At 41.9% G+C, this 18,809-nt stretch overlaps 1 protein-coding gene across 1 annotated transcript in view; it reads right to left on the bottom strand.

Moving 5' to 3' along the window:
* GLI1 (GLI family zinc finger 1) overlaps positions 1-4,367 on the bottom strand; it is a 143,600-nt gene extending 139,233 nt beyond the window's left edge. Inside the window, exon 1 of the mRNA XM_044083618.1 lies at positions 4,267-4,367. Within this exon, the coding sequence (XP_043939553.1) occupies positions 4,267-4,337 (71 nt within the window). The 5' untranslated portion in view covers positions 4,338-4,367. The remainder of the gene's footprint in view (positions 1-4,266) is intronic.
* Between the last annotated feature and the right edge of the window lie 14,442 nt (positions 4,368-18,809).

Consider the following 18,809-nt stretch of genomic DNA (forward strand, 5'->3'; position numbering starts at 1 on the left):
TATGCTTGGCCTTGCAAGCTGTATCTTTGTTGAGTGTACGCACACATGTGAGAAGGCATGCCAACCTCTTGTTTAGGTGTACACTCACATCAGGCACCAATGGTGGGGTTAGGTCACACAGAGAAAAACCTGTCATGGCTGTCTAGATGACAGACACATCTAAAGTGTCTTTCACTACATAAGGAAAAATAGAAAGCAAATGGTGTGCAGTACCTTCAGCTATTCTGGATAAATCTCACCCGCTCCTGTAGCTTGCCACACTAGAACTGTTTAACTGCTACAGTGACCTCATCAATAGAAAGAAACCTAGTCACTGCTCTTGGCACTGACTCCTCAGCATACAACATATCCACTGGAGTCAGACATTCCTCCATGTTCCTTCCACCTCCTGACAACGTCCCTATTACTCCACCCTTGCTGAAAATATATAAACATAGTTTACAAGAATCTCCTTAAGGCCATCTGATATTCATTCTTGATGGCCTCCTCTAACTTCTTTCAATATCTGTACCTTAACTTCTGTAATGACTACAGCTGCAGCCTTACTGGCGTTTTGCTACTTATTTGAATGCAGGGAATCCCATAATGCCACAACATGGTTAAAGGACCTTTATTTACCTTGACTGTTTCCCCTCACTGCAGCTACCACAGAAGACCACAAACAACATCCAGGTCAGGTTCAGATCAGGCAAGCTCTTCCTTCCAGTCCTGCACCTCCCTACATCTCCACCATCATTCCCAATGAAGCAGTGAAATCTCCTGGAAAACTGAATTAATAGGTGCTACCTGAATTTGAGCCAGTAGGTGGTGTCCTGTTAAGCCTCACATCCATGGTCTTCAAAAAAGTCAAACAATCCAGATAGCTGTTAATTGCATATGCCCAAACACCACAGAATGTTTCCTTTCTGGAATTCATTGTCACATTGCGGTAACCCTGTTTTCTACTGGTATGAATTCCAACTATACAGCAAGCAGCTTAACTCTTCTGAACAACTTCTCACCCACCCCAGCCTTCTCCTAAGGTTTGGTTCTAGAGCAGAAGAGAGATTGCCCCAATCAAGAAGTCTGGTTCCAGAGCAAATGCAGAGTAAAAAGGGAACATCTGCTAAGCCAACCTGCATTCGTCAGTGTGCAGCACAGTCTCCTTTTCCAAGAGTGACATAACATTCCACGTCCCAGGACTTATTTTCATTCCCAGGTTCTATTCAGTCTTACTCCGTCCTGCTCTTGCCTGCCACTTCAACTTTTTCAGGTTTTGGTGAACATTAGAATTTTTTTCAAAGGGGGCAAGTAGGGGGACACCCCCACACACTCCCAGACATTTATATATATATATATATATATATATATATATATATATATATATATACACACACACACACACACACACAAACATATTTTATATATGTATATATATATGTATATATATATATATATATATATATATATATATATATATATATATATATATATATATATATATATATATATATATATGCATACACACACACATGTATGTATGTATGTATGTATGTATGTGTGGATCCCCTTCATATGTTTGAAATTCTGGAACATCAAACCTCTGATCATCGAAGACCAGAGGATCGAATTTCCGAAATATCAAACCTTGTCAATGGAGATAGGCATACAGTGCAGACTAGGAACTTTCATGTTCTCTTCACTGTAGTGTGATCTCAGAGTTGGTATATTTAAGTAGCATGGGGTGGGAGGTGCAGGGGGGGCTTGCCCCCTTGCAAAAAGGTGAAATCAGAAGTTTTCATGTTTTCATTTTTTTTTGTCATTAGTTCAATATTTTTGAACTTCGACACTCTGGTCTGCGATAATCAGAGTTTCAGTGTTTCGCAATTTTGAACATATGAAGTAGACCCATATGTGTACATATTTATTTATTTTATATTTGTTAACCGGCAAAGTTCAACTGGATTCAGGTCCATTTTCAGTGGAGGCCCAGGGAGAAAAGCTCCACATAAACAGATACATAAGACATAACAGTTGGAGTTTTTTATACAATTACATATAGATATATGTTCCAGGTTTGTTGGAATACATACATAAAAACTTTACAATTATTAATTCTAATATTAGAACATAAACAGTTGTAGTAGTACAAAGCTGAGCAAGGTAGCATTTCATTCAGTTGTATAAGACATTAGATTGAGACAGGTGATTTTATCCAATTTATTATAGGACAGTTTGTACAAGTAGCCAGGGAATGTAGTAATACAGAGTTAATAGTGAGTAGGTTAGTCTGGGTTTGTACAGGGGCACAACCAGTGAGTTTTTAGGTGTGCTTTGAGAGACGTTTTAAATTGGACTATGGAGTGGACTGCTGTAAGTTCAGCAGGGAGTAGGTTCCAGATTTTTGCCTACAGAGTTGGAAAATAACGACTCACCCACTGAATTATTGGATTTAACAGTTTTTATTAGCATTTTATGAGAAGAAAGTAGTGTTTTTAATTTATTGTAGGGGATTATTATGTTTTTGAATATGGGCATGGTTTCGGGCTAATAGAGGACTTTGTGAATAACTGTTAATTGGGTATACTGGAGTTGAGAGGGTAACTCTAGCCAGCCTAGGGGCCATAGGTTAAGACAGTGGTGTGTTCTATATGCTGAACCTGTGGCATATCTGGCAATGTTATTATAGCAGATAGTGAGTTTATTGAGGTAAGATTTACTTAGATTTGTTTAAATCAAGGACGCATAAAGAAGGGTTGATAGTAAGTGTGTATGGGCAATCACTGTCCTATCAGCTGGTGTTAGGAATGGCTTAATCCTATATAAAGAACCAAGTTTCTTATTGACTGTTTGAATGGTTCTATTGATGTGGACATTAAACTTCAGATTATTGTCAACTATTACACCTAAGAGTTTTGTAGTAGATTATGGGGAAATTATGGTGCCATTGCTGGATATTATGGTAGATGACGGCAAAGGGACTTTCTGAGTGGGGGTGAAGAATAACAGAAAAAAACGTATGAAATTACAGTTCTAAGGTCATATGACAGTGGAGGAAAAGGCAAATGCCACTGTTGGTGAAAGTAGTTTTGCGGAGCAGTGTTTATTCTTTTTGTGTTTGCCGAAACAATCTTCACTGATCTGACACACTTCCATCACATGCTCACTGAGGCCTAATTCCAGGAATGGGCCTTGGTATCTAGTTCTTTAACAAGGAATCATTGGTGGTCATACTCTGGATTGCTATTTGCTTGGCTCCTCCTCTCAGACCAGTTTGCCACGGATGACCCTACCATGAGCACAACACTTCAGAAAACATAACTCTAAGGATCTGAGGAGTATGCAAACCCTTGCACACCACTAATTACATTAATCCCAGAAGGTGAATTGCTGAGCCTCCTATTCCAGTTAATTAATGCCAGTTAGCTGCAAATCCCTCAAACAAACCACAATCAATGACATCTTAGAAAGTTAAAGTGGACTAAATACAGTTTTACCAAAGTACACAGTAAAACTACTAAATAATTCTTAACTAGGCTTAAGACTGGTAAAAGCAGCAAAATACTAAATAAGCAAACTATAATAGTTTGGACATAAATTACATCAATTTCTATCTTTCTTCTTCACTAGAACACATGAAGAGGTTTGTATAAATCAGAAAACATAGAGAGTGGAATCCAGAATTGCAGACACTCTACAAATTCACAAAACTTTTCAATTTAGAATAAAAAAGCATCTACTGTGTACCATCTCTGAAGAGCTGTGCTTTACCCAGAGGTTTAAGATTTTTAAAATTGAATTCACATTTGCTGATCATGATAAAGTTTATCACCTTAGCCCTTCACCTGCACATGTAAGCAAGCAGTTACTTTTCTAATTAATGAAATACAGTGCACACAATGCTTGTATTTTTCCCAGATACATGCTATTAACACATGATGCTACACAAGTTGTTCATGGTCGTAGATGAAGCAAATAGTAGCATGAGACTCAACACAAGAATCTAGGTTTTCAGCATTGTATTAAATACCAGATTATATTTTTTCTCATAATCCTCAATCTGAACTGCAAAGTTGTCAGCTCAGTATGTCATCCTGAGCAAATATTTGACTTTGGGCATATTGTGTCCTGGCATTCCATATAATAAAAGCTCAAAATCAGTTTTAATCCACTGTCAAGTAAAGCTTCTTTATGTTCAGTGTTAGTGTGAATGTAACAAAATGAAATTACTTCTAATTACAGCATGTAATTTGAGTGTGTCTGATGACCCACTTCCATCTTCCTTACCCACGTGCAGGCTGGTTGGGGCCTGGTTCATACAGGCACCGGCCCTGTGAATGCTGCATGTCAACTGGCATCGAAGCATGGAATGGTGGAATGCACAAGGCTGACCCTGTAAACAAAAAAAAAACGAAAAACAAAAGATAAGTACTACTGGTCAGCAAAGTTCAAATAACAGAGCTGATCTAGTTAACAGTGATCAGATTAAAAACACAACGCTAACATCAAACTAATCTAATGTAAAGTAGGGAAAGAAAGTACATGCTTTATTTTTTTAACAGCACTCCCTCTCCTTGTGGTTAACTACTCCATCCTTACAGCCTTTGAGCTACCAGCTGACATTATTTCCTCTCCTAATCAGCCATATTTGTTCCCATGACCTTTCTTTTGGTGCAGTCTTTGACTCGGTATCTCCTTGGGTGGGGTCCCTCAGTGGGGTGGGCAATCAGTGAGGCAATTTCTGGGACATCCAAAGTATTCTAACTTATGCTAGCCCCACCCCATTATCATTTTCTCAGTGACCGCAGTTTGATGTTCCCTGTGTCAGGACAAGAAGACCTCAGCAAATTTGGATACCACATTTCTTTCTTGCAAACAATGGCCTTAACTGTAATGCTATCACCTGAGGTCAAGCAGATGTCCAAACAGCAATGGTACAGATAGCCAAAGTTTTCAAAATGAAGAAAGCACCTTCCCCAAGTGTTGGTTGCCCTCCAAGTCTGAATTCAAAGTGCTGTCATCATACCTCTCTAGCAAAACAAGAATGCACACTGAGGACAACATCGGAAGTAGGTAGGCAAGAATGCTTACATTTGCCAGTCTGCATGGCAGGGTGACTGTGCAATGGTACATTTTCCTAAGGGCCATGTAAAAGCCAATGTACATACAGACAAATCACGAGCACCAGAATTCTAATGAACTGAAGTTGATGGGTGGTATTAATACACCACTGCCACAAACTTTCAGAGTCCAGCATGGAAATTCCTTATTTCCTACCGAGGTTACAGAAAATGTAAAATTTTGTTCTCAGATGATAGAATAGGTCACATTTTAAGTTACCACAGCCAAGAATCAATGTTAAGGTTGTTTCAGACATGTATCTACCATGCTGTAAAGTGTTAGAATATTTTCAGTGATTTTGCTTCTTCAAATTCTATCTCAAGAAAAGTCTGTACAATGTCCGTATTTCTGGAAACTATCATGCCATATCTTACACTGTATTTTGAGATACTTGAAATGGAAGTTTTTACATCACAATTCCGTGGTAATGTATGAGAACATTTTAAATTCTTGTTGCTTGCAAAATGTCCTACAATCTACGACTCAGTGTACATTCTAACACCAATCTAAGCACAAACTGTAATTGGTATGGAAGTGGTACAGATAGCTGCCCTTACACTGGGAAGCCAAAAAGAGCTGGAAATAAAGGTATGAGGGGGTTCATGTTTAACTTCATAGTCATAACTATAACCCTCAGATCATTGAGAATGAAAGCGTAAAAGTAGAAAATATATATTAATTCTAAGGTTTTGATACCTTGGAATAATCAAATATATAGAGGGACAGCAGTCTCAGAGTTGAAATAAGTAACAGGTGGTGAGTTTTGCCCTCCATGCTGGGAAAAGCAGACCTGCAAAGCCCCCTTTGTAAAGCTATTAGTGATATTACAGTGACTTGCAAATCCATCTGCATTCCCATGACATTTATTCCCCTCATGCTGTGGGAATACAGGGTAGCAAAGACCCCTTTGAAGACTCTTTCAGTGACATTATTGTGACTTGCACATCTGTATTCCCATGACAACCATGCTCATTTTTTGGGTCTATATTATTTTGAACAAAGTTTTTTAACTTTGAATACCTTATGGGTGACACCATATGGTTGAAGTTAGAAAACTTCGAATAATGAAAAGAAAAAAAAAAAAAAGTAATCTAACGTGTTAAATCAGGGGGGCAAGCATCCCTGCGCGCCCCCCCCCACATCCCCAGCTCATTAAATATACCAACTCCAAGATCTCACTACAGTGCAGTAAAGGAAAGTCTTCCCTTTACCACATTAAAGTGCAGTCTTGGAGTTGTTATATTTAAAGAGCGGGGGTGTGGGGGTGTAAGGGGACTTGCTCCCCCCCCCTGCCTACAACCCCTAGTTTAGGGTTTAGTTTTTTTTTTTTTTTTTTTCAGTATTCAAAGTTTTCTAACCTCGACCATATGGTGTTGCCCATATGGTATTCGAAGTTAGAAAACTTTGTTTAAATAATATAGACCCATTTTTTCATATTGCAGGACTCTCAGTTACAGGTCTTGCTCTTCCAGTATGGAGCTGAGTATGAATCAGCATGCAAATGCCAAACCATCAGATTCACTTTAATCTGAAAGCAGTTAGCATGTTGCCTACAGTTGCTGCATGACATATGATACTATTTCGCTGCCTGACTGTACATGTTCCATCAGTCTATGTGTATGTCTTCCAAGACATCTGTTTCCTTATTCATCAAAACAATAAAATAAGAAATATAGCTTTAGGTTAAGGTGTAGTAAACTTACTTACTGTTACTTTTCTTCCTTAGTTTATATAGATATGACATTTCTGTCTTAGTATATAGCCCCATTTTGTAGACATTACTCTATCTGTACACCTACACAATAGTGTGTTAGTGTGTCATGCACCGTGAAATAATAGTTGTGTAAAATTTTAGCATAACCATAGATGTTCTTCTCTTCTATATGCTGCAGTGTTCATCACATGAGGGAGTTCGCCTCCAGCTGACTTGTATGTCCAGTGGGTCTATATTAGAACATCGAAGTTTCAGAACTTCGAATGTTCTAATATCGACATCTACTAACCGAAAGCTGAAAATAGCAAAAATTTAGATAACCAAATTCTTTCATAGGGAATTAATTTGGTTGTCCGTTCCTGTCGCTTCACTATTTTCAGCTCTGTGGTGGAAAGTTATGGTCGGGTTCAGGTAAGTGGCCGATTGTGTGGACGTGAGGGTTAAAGTGGGATAGGTGAGTTAGGGTTATGGCACGGGTCAGGTAAGTGTGCGAATGTGTGGACGTGAGGGTTAGGGTGGGATAGGTGAGTTAGGGTTAGGGTGCGGGTGAGGTGTGTGTGTGACAGTGGCGGACCTTAGGGTTAGGGTTTGGGTTAAGGTAAGTGGGTAGATAGTGGTATATGTACAGTTTAGTGTAGGTTTAGATGTAAAGTTTTAGGTGTATGTGTGTGGATTGCTGTTTGTTTGGTGTGTTTGTGTTGTGTGTATGTGTTTTGGATCACCAAATTTTTTCCCTAGTAAAAAATTTGCTGTTTTCAATTTTCGGTCTTATCAGTTTTCAGTTAGTAGGTGTCGATATTAGAACATTCGAAGTTCTGAAACTTCGATGTTCTAATATAGACCCTGTCCAGCCAGTATACAAAAGTCTAAATGCTACTGTAAAGTACGTGCGACGCTGCACATCATCCAGTGTACATCGGCTATAAAGAGACATCGGGTTTAAAGCAGACATCAGCAAGTACCAACCTCAGAACTTTTCTGCCTCCTATCCAATTGCCTGCTCTGGACATTCACTCAGCAGATTAGCTGTGAACCTTGGTTCTGATAAGTACCCTGTTGGGGTTTTATTTTCTTAAAATTTTGGCTACTGTTTGTATTTTCTTGATTTCATGTAAACTAGGAAGGGCAAGAGTCAGAGTGGAAGGCAGATTCCGCATAAGGACTCCTACGACCTCTGTTTGTTCTGCCTTGGCCCAGATCACGACCATATCGCCTGCACTATCTGTGATTCTTTTGTCCCCAAAACCCTTAGAAGCTATCTAGCTTCCCTTAAGTTTTATCAACAGAATGAACACCTTAAGCATTTAGAACTTGAGATGGAGGCTACGCTGGGCCCTTCAGATGGGCCACAATCAAAAAAGACCAAGAAACCTCAGCCTGATCTTCCTGCTGTTCCCTCTCTTCTGGGCATCCCTCTCAAGGCTGATGTAGGCTCAGAGGCTGTCCTGGGAAAGATAGATGTCCCTTTCATGGGTAAGATGGTGGATGCCCCAATAGACCCTACCAGCATGTCTGCAAGGGAATCACAGGTGTCTGATATGGGCGAAAGGGGGGAACCACAGCTTGTTATTTCTGAAAGCCCATGTGGCATCACCCAAATCACTGTGCAGATGGATGTAAATGTGGACTTAGTGGAGTGCAGGCTGACATTGGGCCCATCCATCTTCCATCATATGGAAGCTCCTACGAAGAAAAAATTGTAAACAAAACGTGTTGCTCCAGTTCCATAGGAGCAAGCTCCAGATTGGCAGGCCTTTTCTTAAGGCCTGTTCAATGCTTTCATGGCACTGCATCAGCCTTTGGCTACTTGTGTCCCTCTTCATGCCTTCCCTCCCTCTACCCCCTTTAAGATGACCTCTGCAGACACTTCTTCAGATGCGAAGGAATCATCAGGAGATGAGTCCTTGGCTTATTCTACCCAGATCATTTCTTCTCTGGGTTATGCCTCACCAGAGGAGGAATCTAATGGTACAGATTCCCCTGAGGAGGACATTTCCTGTGGGTAAACTATTTTGAAAACGAAAGAATTTTTCAAATGAGACTGCTGCCAAGTGTCAGACATACAAAATAGGTATTATGACCTCCTTCAGATGGATTCTCCATCCCCTTCTGCCATTCCCTCTGTTCTTTCAGCCTTCTTGGATGCCTTCACAGCTGCATTTAAATTCCTGGATTCTCAGCCTCCTTCTTCCAAGCACCCAGATAGATTTTATAAGGTGGCTGAGGACTCCAAATTCCTCGTCAAAGCCCCTTCTGCAGATCCAGCTACTATTTCAGTCTCAGCTGACAAAGCATTCAAAGTATTGCCTTCCTCCTCCTTACTGCCCCCTGCTAAGGAGAGCAAAGTCATGGAGAGAGTAGGGAAAAGTTTACACCTCCGCTACTTTGGCCTTCAGAGCAATTAATTATCAAACCCGTATGGCTAAATACTCCCTGGCTCTCTTGTCAGATGCAGGAAAGCTCCTTTCAGAGCTCTCTGACTCACCCACCAAGGCTAAGTTGCCCTCTCTTCTAATCTCTTCTGCCAGTCTACAAGGCATTCCATCAAGCAGTTATGATGCTACGGATGCCTCAGCCAGGGGAACGGCTTCTGGGTCAGTCCTGAGGAGGTATTCCTGGCTCAGGTTACAACCCTTTCCTGATGATATCAAGGCCAAACTGATGGATGCCCATCTAGACAATAAAGTCTTATTTGGTAGCTCAGCAGCAGACCTTTTTAAATCACTACAAGTGAAAGGCAAAGAGCTCCAGGATCTTAAACATTCTCATTTCTCCTGTCCACAGGTTCCAGAGGAACTACGCTGCTAAGACCACCTTTGCTAGGAAACCAGTTTTGCCTTCTTCTTCCAAAGGTAAGAGAGGCCTTAGGAGACAAACTTCTTCAAAGTCTACAACATCTACACCCTCTCAGAAACAGCCCTTTCAGCTCCAGTCCAAGCAGGGTAGCCTATGACTACCTGCCGCCAGGGCCATCCACTCTTCTATCATTTTGCCTTTCTCTCTCTCTACCTGCTTGGAATCTGATAACCCAGGACTCTTGGGTCCTCTCCATCATGAAACAAGGATACTTCATGGTTTTGGAAACTCTCCACTCCTTCAAGGGCACCCCACAACCACCAAAAGAACAAATGGAATTTTTTTCTCAGGTCATATCTGCTCTTCTCTCTCAAGGGACTATTCAGAAGGTCCCATCCTCTCAACTGGGAAAAGAATTCTACTCCAGGATGTTTTTGATCCCCAGGAATGATGGCCCATTGAGGCCCATTCTAGACCTTTCCCATGTAAATACCTTTCTGAAAGTCCCCACATTTTGGATGCTGACTTTACCCACCCTTCTTCCCATCATACTTCTCCAAGCCTTAATGGTGTCATTAGACATCAAAGATGCTTACCTTCACATCCCCATTCACCTTCATTTCAGTTTCAGCTCTGTGCTTTGCCCTTTGGCCGTCTACAGCTCCGAAGGTCTTCACATAATGCTTAGCTCCTGTCATAGCTTACTGCAGACTATAGGGTATACAGATTTTCCCTTACCTAGAGGATCTGCACATCCAGGCACAGTCCTCAGATCTTCTTCAAGAGAATCTTTCCTTCATGAGTTCTCTTTGGGAGAGTTTAGGCTTCACAATAAACTGCCAGAAGTCCACTTTGACCCCTTCACAAGACCACATTTTCTTGGCTGCAGGATCCAAACAGACAGGATGCTAGCCTCTCTGCCAACAGAAAAGGCCCTGTTCCTTATTTCATATCTCCAGGGCCAGTTTACACCTGCAGTCCTTGACTACCAGGGATTTCCTATGTTTCCTGGGGTTCATGGCATCCACAATTCCCATGCACCCCTTGGCCAAGTTACACGAGAAAAATCAATGGTTTCTAAGGACAGTTTGGATGCAACACTCTCATCCTTTTAATTTTGTTATTTCACTCCTACCTTGTCTAAAAAAGGAGTTAGATTTGTGGATCTTTCAGGTTTCAAGGAATCCAGGCCTACCCCTACAACCACCCCTTCCCACTCAAGAGTTGTACATGGATAGGTTCATAGGTAGGTACTAGGCTATTGGCCCAAGGTCCTAAGTAAGCCTAGCCAACAAGGTTTCCTGTCTTATGCCATCCAAGAAAGTTAATTTCCTGTGGCCCTGTCGAGCAGAGTTACAGAAGTGATCCCCATGGTGTATTTCCTATTTCCCATCCACTCATCAAGAGTTTTCTTGAAGAGTGCTAATGAGGAACTTTGCTTGACACAGATGGGTAGCTTGTTCCAGAGTATAGGAAGTCTCTGGGACAGGAATCTATCCCTCCAGCATGTCCTGTTTATTGTGGTGACAAGGTTTAGGTCCCTAGAGTGTGTAGCTTGGAGGGATTGGGATTTCTTTAGGTGTAGCATGTCCAACAGCTTTGGGTTTAACATAGCTTTATATGTTAGGCAGAAATCTCCTCGGATTAGGGATATGCTACAGGGTAAAGCTGGAGTTTTTTCAGACGGTCAGTGTAGGGCATCTGTTTGAGGCCAGTAATCCTCTTTGTGAGGTACTTTTGTGGCCTTTCCAGCTGCTGCAGATGTCTTGTGAGTTACATTACAAAAGGGGTGTTGTACTCTATAATGGGTCTAATAAGTGATGAGTAGAGGGGAACAATGACCTCTTTTTTCCTGGATGAGAACTCTTTTGTGATGAGAAAGATTTCCTGACTATTGTGGTGATGTGATTATCAAAGGAGAGACTACTGTCCACCTGGGTCCCAAGATCTCTTATCACACATTCGGCATTAAGTAGACTGCCATTTATGTGGTAGTTCATGGGTACAGAGTTTTTACCAAAAGGGATGACAATGCACTTTTTGGCACTGAGCTTGAGGCCATGCCTCTGACGCCAGGCATCTGTCTCAGTGAGGCCCTTCTGTAGGATGTGCACATCATTTGGGGACTCGACTGTGGCTCCTAGTTTGCAGTCATCTGAGAACTTCATTAGCCAGAGGCCTTTTGTGTTAGCCTGTTCTTCAGAGACGTTTATGCCAAACGAGAGGTCCTAGGACTGAACCCTGTGGTACTCCACTTGTCACTGGTTTGAACTCAGATTTGGAGTCTGCAACATTTACAGTGTGGGGTCTGTCAGTGAGGCAGTTCGCAACTCATCTTGTGACATAGGGATTTATACCTAGTTTAGTGAGTTTAGCTATAAATCCAGAATGGGGGATGGTGTCGAAAGCCTTGGCGAGGTCAAGATAGGCTATGTAAACCACCTTACCATCGTCTACGGCTTTGGTGACGGCCTCAAAGAAGTTGATCAGGTTCAGAAGGCATGATCTGCCTTTTACAAACCCAAACTGGGTGGGGTCCAGAGTTTGGAGGTTACCAATATCTTTGTTTATGAGTTCCATGATGATACGTTCCATGGCCTTGCAGACCAGGCTCGTCAGGCTAATACAGCGATAGTTCCCAGTATCAGTGGCGGCCCCCCTTTGTGGAGTGGGATAACTGTTGTTGTGCACGATTCAGTGGGCACAAAGCCTGATGTGAGACTATGATTGAACATGGTGCTTAGGTGGGGAGTCAGTTCGTTCTGACGTTTGTGTAAAACGCAGCCTGGGATGATGTCCGGTCCCATGGATGCTGTGTTTTTGGTTTTAGACAGTGCAGGTTTTACCTGCATAGATGTGATTACAGGGACTCTGCATTATTCCTGTATAGATATGGACCCTTTAGGGGATGAGAGGAGGGAAAGTTAGCACTGAACCTATCCGCCAGGATGTTGGCAATATCAGTTGGTTCTGTAAATTTCATGCCATTGTGCTGTAACTCAGAGCAGATCTGGGTGTTGCCATTGAGATTCTTGACATAGCTATAGAATGCTTTGTGGTTGCCCTTAGAATCAGTGGCGATTTTGTTTTCGTAGATAGCTTTGGAGGATCTTATAAGGGGATATCAGCTTCTTACTGAGGCTGACCAGGGAGCTCCTCCACTCATGGAATTTTACTCGCTTTTGCAACAGTTTCCTCCTTCTGTTGTAGAGTTTGTTTATGGCAGGGGACCACCAGATTGGCTTCCTTTTTTTGGAGGATAGTGTCTTGGTTCTGTTTGGTATAGCACGATCCATGCACTAGTGTAAGTGCTTGTAGAGTGCATTTGTGTATGACTCAGCAGTTGTAACTGTATTGTCCATCTGCATGGGTGTCATGAAGTTCACCACTTCTGTCTTAAGAAGCATGAAGTTGGCTTTGGAGAATTTTTTTCCGTGGTTTCCTTAATGATGGATGGGGGTGGGATGCGGAGATCTAGGGTAATTAGCTTATGGTCGGATCTGACCAATGAGGAGCTGACTTCAAGTGTGGAACACCAGTCACTCATGTTAGTAATAACTAGGTCTAGGATATTGTTGCCCCTGGTGGGGGTGTGGATAAGTTGATCTGAGGCATTGGAATTTAAGAATTCCAGAAAGCGTTGAGCTAAGGAGTTGGTACATGAGTAGTTTTCCCAGTTAATGGTGGGGTAGTTGAAATCGCCCATTATTAGGGTGTTTGGTTGAACTCTACTATTTTCCAGTATATCAAGAAAAGAAGATTGGGAATCCTGGGGCATGGTGGGGGATCTGTAGCAAGCTACAATTTGGATTGCAGTTTTGCCCAGAGTTAGTTGCACTTGGATAAAAACAAAAAAACACACAGCTGAAAATAAAGAACATGCCGTTTACTGCAAAAACACTCAGTAAAAATCACATTGTTAGCACTTTCATAAGGTACACAGACCAAACTTCATCATGAACTTGTCTGATTGAAAACTGCTCAGTTTTGAGTTTTTTCTGGTTAACTGAGTAACTTGTTTAAATCAGATTGTTCGTTTTCTATTGTTTTTATATATATATATATATATATATATATATATATATATATATATATATATATATATATATAAAACTGCACTTTATTCATCTGCTTTTACTGTATTTGTGTTTCTTCCTACTTTATTACTAGGGGCATTGACTACAACTCTGAACTGAGATATATAACAATAAGCATCTTTGTATGTGCATTTAAAGTGTTTTTTGATTGTATCTGCTTTATTTCTGGAAAAAAAAAAAATATATATATATATATATATATATATATATATATATATATATATATATACACACACACTATTTTCCCGCCTTTCTAAGCTAGTATAGTCCAGTTTTCAGGTTAGTGCTGAATTCAGGGCTGTGTTACAAATCTCTGTGTCTGCCCATACCTTACTTGAATAGAAGGATGTTTCTCTGTTCACATGTGAGAGAGGGGAGCTTTGAGCAGCCTATCTGTCCCTGGAGGAGTGGTTTCAGCCCAGAAAGTAGTAGTTTATTGGCCATTTTGGGCTAATTTCTATCTCTTTCATATCCCTGCTATAAAAACTGCATTTGCCCATTTTTGATCGTTGGGCAGTGCCGGTTAGCTAGGGTATAACTATTCCCGGCACCACAAAGTCTCCTCTTCAATTTTTCCCTTGGAACTAGACAAACTTTCAACTTAAGCACTCAAGCAATTAATTTCTCAGCCTGACACTTGCTCAAAACTCATAGCAAGCACTTATAATCCCTAGCACTACAGAAGGACAAGGCTCTCTATTCGACCTTACCGGCTATTCAGTAAAACAGTTTACTGTACCTATCCAGGCATGTCCAAAGGGCAGTTTCAGGTGTACTCTCCAGTCCAACTGGTGAATCTGGGCATTCTGAGGCAATGTTACAACTGCCTCATGTACACAGACAACCCTTTCCTCCTTCCACCAAACACTAATACATGCGATTGATGCAATTATACAGCCAAACTGGAGGCTAAGCTCTCTCATCCCAAGACTGGACCAGGCAGTCAAGAGGAGAAGGGAATTAATTGCATCACACCTCCAATCTCACATAGACCTATGAAACCAGCACTGGCAAAAAACACATGTAAATACACAAAAACATACTTGGAGGCTCTAAATAAAAATCTGCAAAAGCAAGAGAGCCCTCCAAAGCAGACATCCAAGCAACCTCCATCCCCAACACAAACCATGAAACACATGCTTCACAAAACCAGTGTGGGACACAATCACAGCCCTCAAGGCAAAATAACATACCCAACATACTAGTAATAGGTGACTCTATAGTCAGGCACACTGACGTCTCACTCACTAGGCTGAATAAGGAGAAGGTTACTGTTAGCTGCCTGTCGGGTGCCAGGATCTGCCACATAACACAAGCACTCAGGTAACCCCAGAACAAGTACAAATACGACTCTGTCATTGTCCATGTTGGAGTGAATGACCTGAGCCGTACCTCCCTGGACTACATGAAAATAGACATGGAAGAGCTCTCTGATCACATAGCCCTGACCCTGAGTAGCATCCTGCCCTCACCAAGAATGACACCACGGTATAAAGAAAAAATATTAATTTCAACAATTGGCTAAGTTTCTGGTGTCATTCAAAGAGGATCCAGTGTCTGTCTGTCTGCCTGGGATGACATGCTTGACTAGCCACGCTACTTCGGTAGAGACGGTTTGCACCTGTCACCCTTAGGCTTTCGAATACTGGCCAAGGCTCTTGCCACCCCCATAGTGCCTTTTTTAGGCAAGGCTCAAAAGACAAACCCATCACCGTAAATAGCACAAGTAACAAAAATCTGAGGGTAATACTACTCAATGCCAGAAGTCTAAACCTCAAAATGCACACACTCGAGGCACTCCTCAGTATGGAGAAAATCGATACATGTGCAGTAACAGAAACCTTGTTTAAGGGTCCAGAGAGCACCCCAGCACTACCATGCTACAACTCATACCATACATTTTGGCCACAGAACCCAGACCGAAATGCAAAAGGCGGGGGAGTATCCATATTCATCAAGAATACCCACCCCTCCAGGTTAGTGGCACAGCACGATGCTTCAGAGATTATACACGTGCAACTTACAATGGGCAAAACTGCAATTCGAATTGTAGCTTGCTACAGATCACCCACCATGTCCCAGGACCCCCATTCTGCATTTCTGGAAACAATGGGTAACATAAAGGTCCTATCAAACACCCTAATATTGGGTGATTTCAACTATCCAAACATTAACTGGGAGAACAACTCAAGTACTAACTCCCTTGCCCAACATTTCCTAGAATTTATAAACTCAAACATCCTGGAACAACTGGTCAACACTCCCACCAGAGATGACAACATACTGGACCTGGTCATCACCAACATGGGTGACCGGTGTTCCACACCGGAGGTCAACCCCTCGCTGGTTAGATCTGACCATAAACAAATCACTTTGGATATCCACATTCTGCCTCCACCCCCGGACAAGTAAACCACCGTGAAAAACTTTTCAAAAGCAAACTTCACTTTACTTGACGGAGGTGGAAAGTTTCAAAGCCCCCATGCTAAAGGATAACGCTGCCCAAGCTGCAAAATCCTTTACTAATGCATTCTACAGGCTCCTAAAAGAATGCATGGATCGTGCTATCCCAAGCAAAACCAAGACTCACTCCTCCGAGAAAAGGAAAACAGTCTGGTGGACCCCTGCCATAAACAAGCTATACAACAGAAGGAGGAAACTAGTACAGAAAAGAGTAAAATCCCAAGAAGGGAAGACATCCCTGATAAGTATCAGCAAGAAACTATGATTCCTCATAAAATCGTCCAAGGCAAGCTTTGAAAGAAAACTTGCCAAGGACTCATGCCAGGCTGCGTCCTACATGAGTTCAAAGACGAATAACCCCTCACCTAAGCACACTGTTCAAACTCAGCCTCTCCACAGGCTACGTACCCATAGAGTGGTGCACAGCAACAGTTATTCCACTCCACAAAGGTGGAGCCAAAATAGACCCAGGGAACTATCGCCCTATAAGCCTGACTAGCTTGGTCTGCAAGGCTATGGAGCACATCATCATGGAACTCATTAACAGAGACATTGGGAACCTCCAAACACTGGACCCTACCCAGTTCGGTTTTGTTAAGGGCAGATCATGCCTCCTAAATCTGGTGGACTTCTTTGAGACAGTTACCAAGGCTATAGACAAGGGAAAGGTGGTACACACAGCCTACCTAGACCTCGCAAAGGCCTTCGACACCATTCCCCATTCTGGTATTATAGACAAGCTCACCAGCCTGAACATAAACCCCTATGTCACAAGATGGGTTGCCAATTGGCTCACATACAGAACCCACATGGTGAGAGTTGTGGGAGCTAGGTCTGACTCTAAACCGGTTACAAGTGGTGTTCCCCAGGGCTCAGTCCTAGGACCCCTCCTGTTTGGCATATACTTCTCAGAGGTACAGACAAGCACAGGAGGACTATGGCTGACCAAGTTCGCAGATGACTACAAACTAGGGGCTATAATTGACTCACTGGCTGACACAGACATCCTCCAAAAGGGTATCACTGAGACAGATACCTGGTGTCAAAATCATGGCCTCAAGCTAAATGCCAAAAAGTGCATAGTTATTCCCTTTGGAATTAACAAAGTACCTATAAACTACCACATAGGTGGTAGTCCTCTAAATACAGAAAACGTAATAAGGGATCTGGGGACCCATGTAGATAGTAATCTCTCCTTTGATAATCACATTACCAAAGTGGTTAGAAAATCCTTCGATGTGGCCCACCTAATCACAAAAGGGTTTGCATCCAGATCAAAAGAGGTCATCATGCCCCTCTACTCATCACTCATCAGACCCATCATAGAGTACAATGCCCCATTTGGGTTATACCTTACAAGACACCTGCAACAGCTGGAAAGACCACAGAAGTACCTCGCCAAGAGGATCACTGGCCTCAAACAGATGTCCTATGCAGCTTGACTGAAGAAACTCCAGCTGTACTCGGTTGCATACCACCTGCTCAGAGGTGATCTCTGCCTGACATACAAGGCTATGTCCAACCCAGAATTGATGGACAAGCTCCACCTAAAGAAAACCTTATCCCCTCGAGCCACAGGTTCTAGGGATCTAAACATCACCACAACAATAAATAGGACGTGCTGGAGGGATAGATTCCTGTCCCAGAGACTTCCCATGCTTTGGAACAAGATTCCAATCTACAGTAGGCAGAGCTCCTCGCTAGCACTCTTCAAGAGAAACCTTGACAAGTGGATGGGAAACAGAAAGTTTACCCTGGGGAACACTTCAGTGGCTCTGCTGGATAGAGGCACAGGGAACTAATATAAGGATGCGGCGAAGGCCAATACATTTTGGCTAGGTTTATAAATGCCTTCGGGCAGATAGTCTAGTACCTACCTATGAACCTAAGTGTAAGTTTACAGAAACTATTGCCCTAGGTTCAACAGTCTTTCGTTGCTATGTCTAGAAAGTCACAGTGACTCATTTGCTTGGTCGCTCTCGTATGAGTTGCACTGAGCTGGTATTTCGCACTTAGTGATATTGTGCCTGACACTGCTGCTGAAAATGGCTACATCCGATTACAATGCATCATATTTCTTCACTGCATATAACAACATTTGAGAAGAAATCCATTATGTTATTACATAAAATATAGTTCTTTATATACATGTTACTTTTTAGAGTATACAAGGGCTGGTTGGCACACTGTGTCCATTTCGCTACTTCTTTTATAACCTGCAAAATCTAGACAATGTACAGCCTGCTCCTATTACAAACTCTTTTGTCCCAGACTTCTTCAGGCATGAAAAGAATGTTGCCAAGCGGAAAGAGTGCATAATACACATATGCATAATGGCAAATTAAGCACAAAAAGCAAGGAAATGAAAAAGTTCTCAACAAACACAGTAAAACTAGCAGTGCCATCACACTTTTTTTAAGATATGGCAAGGGATAGAGAGGAAAAAATGTTTGAGAAGGGCATGTTTCTAGATGCATCCAGTTTAGACCATCAGTTATACAGCACGGTCATCGGTACCTTCCCTTCCTGGAGTTTGCAGTTACCAGTGTTGTGCATTTATGCATCACATGGTAAGTAAACATAAGCAAAACAAAATCTGACAAAATTAGGAGTACTCTGGGTTAACAGTGTAGGGTGTG

The sequence above is a fragment of the Protopterus annectens genome, chromosome 9.part0 (genome assembly GCF_019279795.1).
Source record: "Protopterus annectens isolate FY-2018-M chromosome 9.part0, PAN1.0, whole genome shotgun sequence".
NCBI classification, from domain to species: Eukaryota; Metazoa; Chordata; order Ceratodontiformes; family Protopteridae; genus Protopterus; species Protopterus annectens.